This window comes from Coregonus clupeaformis, chromosome 12, assembly GCF_020615455.1.
Source record: "Coregonus clupeaformis isolate EN_2021a chromosome 12, ASM2061545v1, whole genome shotgun sequence".
Lineage (NCBI taxonomy): Eukaryota > Metazoa > Chordata > Actinopteri > Salmoniformes > Salmonidae > Coregonus > Coregonus clupeaformis.
In genome coordinates, this window is record NC_059203.1 from 56686991 (window position 1) to 56692348 (window position 5358).

Sequence of the window (5358 nt, forward strand, 5' to 3'; positions counted from 1 at the left end):
AAATGTGCTCCTCCTTTCCAAAAGTGCACTTGCCAATATAGACAAACATTTAGTGTACAACACAGCATTTTGATTTTTTGATATTATTTTACTTAGTATTATTACAATTATTTATTTTTCTTATTGTTTCACTTACTTCTCTTTGACCTGCATAAGAATTTCACTGTACCGTGCAAATACATCTGCAACCCTGTGCATGTGACTAATAAACTGTGGTCCTCTGTAGCTCAGCTGGTAGAGCACGGCGCTTGTAACGCCAAGGTAGTGGGTTCGATCCCCGGGACCACCCATACACAAAAATGTATGCAAGCATGACTGTAAGTCGCTTTGGATAAAAGCGTCTGCTAAATGGCATATTAATATTATTAAACTCTGATTTAGATGTTTTTATGTTGGGCTATTCCATTTATTACATACACTGAAGGGAAATCAACTTGCAGTTGAATTGTAAGAAAATACAAAATGCCAAATCCTCAGCCTCAGTTGATGTTAAAGGAGTCTTAGCTTTGAATCATTAATATGCTTTCTGAACCTTATATATTGTCTCATTCAGTTGCTCTATATGTAATGCATCACCAGATGGTAAGAAAGCCATAATCTGTATACCAGTACTTTATTCTTACCACTTTCTTTATAAGTGATTAGGTTTCTCCATTAAATCATTTGAAAAGGGCTTTGGTTTGCATTAAATCATGTTGTCTATAGTAATATTTCATTTGGATAATAACTTATCTGGAGCCGATATATTTCATTATCATGAATGTTTAATATTTTTAATACATAACTAATGTGCCACTGTTTAATGTGCTGATTTGGAGAGAGAGAGAGAGAGAGAGAGAGAGAGAGAGAGAGAGAGAGAGAGAGAGAGAGAGAGAGAGAGAGAGAGAGAGAGAGAGAGAGAGAGAGAGAGAGAGAGAGAGAGAGAGAGAGAGAGAGAGAGAGAGAGAGAGAGAGAGAGAGAGAGAGAGAGAGAGAGAGAGAGAGAGAGAGAGAGAGAGAGAGAGAGAGAGAGAGAGAGAGAGAGAGAGAGAGAGAGAGATTTCATTCATTTCTTTGGTCAAGACCTTGCATGATGGTGTGTGTGGACATTCTCCTTAACACATTTTGGAGTAAAAGTTTCTACATCATTATGAAATAAAATAATCTGTTGTTTTCTTAAATTCAGCAAGATCCTGGCCCAAAGCCTCTGATGCATATCTAAACATTTCACTTGTTTTGATTTTGATTTTTTTGCTGCTGTATATTCTTGCCAAGACCACATTATAATAACAACCAACAGGTTACGTGGCTCCAGTGAGTTACTACATATTTAACTTGGCTTAATGGCTCACAGGAGCTTAGTATGTTAGCATATGTGTACACAATTTACAGTGACTAACTTTTTAAGGCATTGTATCCTTACATGATAATAATAACAACAACAGCATTTGTAGGCCTAAACATATTGTACATGTTTTGTTCATTAATGATGTGATATATATATTATCCAGATATATATTCAAGTCTTGAAAAGATGCTGATAGCCATCTATTTGCAGCATGTCAAGTTATCCTATACTATGAGTTCCTCAAGGGTGCCCATTGTGCTTTTCAGATCTATCTCTGTCTCTGATTTGATCCTACATCCAACAACACATCATGTGTATTTCCAGATGTGCTCTTAGTCTTAACCACATTCAGCTTACCTTGCTTGCTTCACTTTTCACAAAGCTCCTCAAGCAATGATTACACAACCCTTTACATAGTCTGTGAAAAGAAATGTGCTCAGATTGTGCTACTCCTGTTGGGTCCCACTAGACACCTGTGTTCCATCTGTACTTGTGGCTGGAGCTGTGGTGCCAGTGTGACTAGGTTCACATTCAACCAGAGATTCTCCCCCCTCGCCCAACTGTCTCATCCGCAGGTGAATCGACCCATATGTCTTCGTGGGTTGGACAAAAGTCCTCTGGCCGTACAGCTCACCTTTGCATATGGACACGATTAGCAAGATGGACAAGAGCATCCCGCCTAGAGTCAACAGTCCCAGGCCTGCTATGATACACTTGTCGAGGTGTGAGCCCAGTTGTGCATAGTACATCTCCAGTTTCTCCATCTGACGAGCTGACACCAGGTCCGGGTTGACCTTAGCCTCTCGGGGGATGGTGTAGGCAATGATCACCAGTACTATTCCACTCACCAAGAACAACAGGGCAAATATGAACCCATAGTCGACAGAATGGTCATTGAAGTCAGTCACATGGCCCTCCTCAGACCGGAGTGACAGCTCATCTCGCTGGAAAGGCTGGGGTTGTGTCTGGTAGCCCCTATCATTAGAAATGGACCGATGAACACTCGAGCTGGCTGGGCCACTGAACCTCATCTCGTGCTCTTCCTCCTGATATGACGTGTTCTCGATTCCAGCTCTGGCCGCTGTCCGAGGTCCTTGTCGCGGAGTTGTAGCGGCCTCGTAGGCAGCGCGCTTTTCCCCATCCCCCAATTCATGGAGCTCTACGGCATTCAAAGACTCCATCGAAATTCAGTGGATCTGCTCATGTCGTTAAATGATGCCGCCCTTCATTATTTTGCTGAACACCTGCAGGAATTTATGAAATTATGAAATAGACACTGACATGTAGGCTATAACGCATGCTGTGCCTGCCTCTCAAATTGGAATAGTCCACCATATTTAGTGAAATCTAAACGTAATTAAAATCTAAATAGAATATTCTAGGTTAACAAAGGCTATAATATATTTATTTAAATTAGATAGAATGATATATGTAGCCGTCACAAAACAATAATTAATTCAAATGAAAGCGTTGAAGTGTGTCGACCTTGGTCATGGAGAGCGCATTCGTTAATCAGGAAAATCACTGTCTAGAAGTGCACTAATAACATTGAACGCTGGCAATGTTAACAATCCAAGCCCGCATTTACTGATCCATATAAGCTATTTTGACGATATGTATCTTGAACACTTCACTGTTGATTCACGGATTGTAGGCTATTTATTTGGGAATAAATGCGTCCCTCCCCTCTAAACTCGAAGGAACACCACCATGTAGTGCGACTGCTGGTAACACAGATGCTCCGATTATCATTAAACGGGGTGGAGAGTCAAGGCTTTAAAAAACGCTGATATATTATTAACAAGAACAGCCCTTTTCATTATCATCATCATAGCTCAATCGGCTAATTTTAGGCTACCGGATATACAGATTGATGAGGGTCTAGCTGTGTCACAATAGGCTATTGGCTAAATATTTACCTCAAACAGTGGGCTACTGACACATTTTTTATATGATTTAGGCCTACATATCATGAAATCTCTTCAATTTTAGCGCTTGATAGAGGTTTAATAGTTTTTTTTTAAACAGTGCACAATCAGCACTGGCATGACCTTGATGCCTATCACAAAAACGTAGCCTATTTATTAGATGAAATGTTACGTTTTGAGCAGTCGATATCAAGATATAGGCCTATGCGTCAATTAATCAAAGAGGACAAATATTCAACAAGAATCACATTAGCCTACAATACTATAACAAACATCCTATGCATAAAAAAAACAGACTGCCTACTACTCTATTGATATATCAATGTTAAACATAATAAAGGAACACCTACCCCAGGTGTTGATGCACCAGTGATAAGATGCCTGTTGTTGCGAGTGAGACCGAAAGACCTCGAGAGCGACTTGCCATGCGCAAACAAACAGTGCCGTGAAATTGGTGGTTGAAAGCGAGCGCATCGCTTCAGTTGGTAGTAGAGCCTTCAGTCATAACATATTAAAAGCATAACCTGCACGCAGGGCCATAACTACATATGAGGACGAGATCCGGACCTCGGTAATTTTTTACAATTTGTAAAAAATAAATAAATAAACTATATATAGCCTATATATTATACACAATAAAGAAAATCAATTACGGATCAACATCTAAATATCGTTCCCAGCGTTGATCAAAGCTCAGAACGCTTATAGGCCTATTCTTGATCTAACTGAGTTTCTAATCGCGCATGCCTCTTTGTGAACGAGTGGAATCATTACCAGTGGTTTGTTCGTTATGTTCGTCTGCCAGCACATTCACCACTCTCTCAAACGGCTAACTCCGAGGGACTGAGACGTGAAACGAACTAGCCTACCCCAGCTCAGAGTCGAATTTAGTTATTGCACACTCGCACTTCACAGAGCAGGCGTTCCCTAATGGAAATATGCAAATATATGCTAGAACGCCCCAATAGGATCTCTCTATCTCCTGCTTGGTTCTGCCCACCTACTTGCTTGTTCTTCCCACTATGACTCATTTGTTCCCATTTGAAACGACAGGTTGTGGTCTTTCTTGCTTTAGTTATACAATTATTTGCTTGTATCATGATGTGTGAAAAATGTAACGTGGCAAAGTTGTGACTTCACATTTGAATACATTCAATACAATTTGCAAGCGTGCAATTCAATTTGAGGTGCAATTCATTTAATAAACTTGCAACTGGTGAATCTTCTGTGAATAGAAAATATATTTTCCCATGTCGAATCTGCGTGCTCAGAGTCAAGTACAGTGGGGGAAAAAAAAGTATTTAGTCAGCCACCAATTGTGCAAGTTCTCCCACTTAAAAAGATGAGAGAGGCCTGTAATTTTCATAATAGGTACACGTCAACTATGACAGACAAAATGAGAAAAAATAATCCAGAAAATCACATTGTAGGATTTTTTATGAATTTATTTGCAAATTATGGTGGAAAATAAGTATTTGGTCACCTACAAACAAGCAAGATTTCTGGCTCTCACAGACCTGTAACTTCTTCTTTAAGAGGTTCCTCTGTCCTCCACTCGTTACCTGTATTAATGGCACCTGTTTGAACTTGTTATCAGTATAAAAGACACCTGTCCACAACCTCAAACAGTCACACTCCAAACTCCACTATGGCCAAGACTAAAGAGCTGTCAAAGGACACCAAAAACAAAATTGTAGACCTGCACCAGGCTGGGAAGACTGAATCTGCAATAGGTAAGCAGCTTGGTTTGAAGAAATCAACTGTGGGAGCAATTATTAGGAAATGGAAGACATACAAAACCACTGATAATCTCCCTCGATCTGGGGCTCCACGCAAGATCTCACCCCGTGGGGCAAAAATGATCACAAGAACGGTGAGCAAAAATCCCTAGTGAATGACCTGCAGAGAGCTGGGACCAAAGTAACAAAGCCTACCATCAGTAGCACACTACGCCGCCAGGGACTCAAATCCTGCAGTGCCAGACGTGTCCCCCTGCTTAAGCCAGTACATGTCCAGGCCCATCTGAAGTTTGCTAGAGTGCATTTGGATGATCCAGAAGAGGATTGGGAGAATGTCATATGGTCAGATGAAACCAAAATATAA

General features: G+C 40.5%; 1 protein-coding gene across 1 annotated transcript; it reads right to left on the reverse strand.

The window, feature by feature from the left end:
- Positions 1-992: 992 nt before the first annotated feature.
- On the reverse strand, positions 993-4115 carry LOC123492105 (transmembrane protein 74B-like). Its single transcript, XM_045224092.1, has 2 exons — positions 3606-4115; positions 993-2571 (listed from the first exon to the last, which is right to left on the reverse strand). The coding sequence occupies exon 2, from the start codon at positions 2506-2508 to the stop codon at positions 1774-1776; it is 735 nt and encodes a 244-aa protein (XP_045080027.1). The 5' UTR covers positions 2509-2571; positions 3606-4115; the 3' UTR covers positions 993-1773.
- Positions 4116-5358: the final 1243 nt, after the last annotated feature.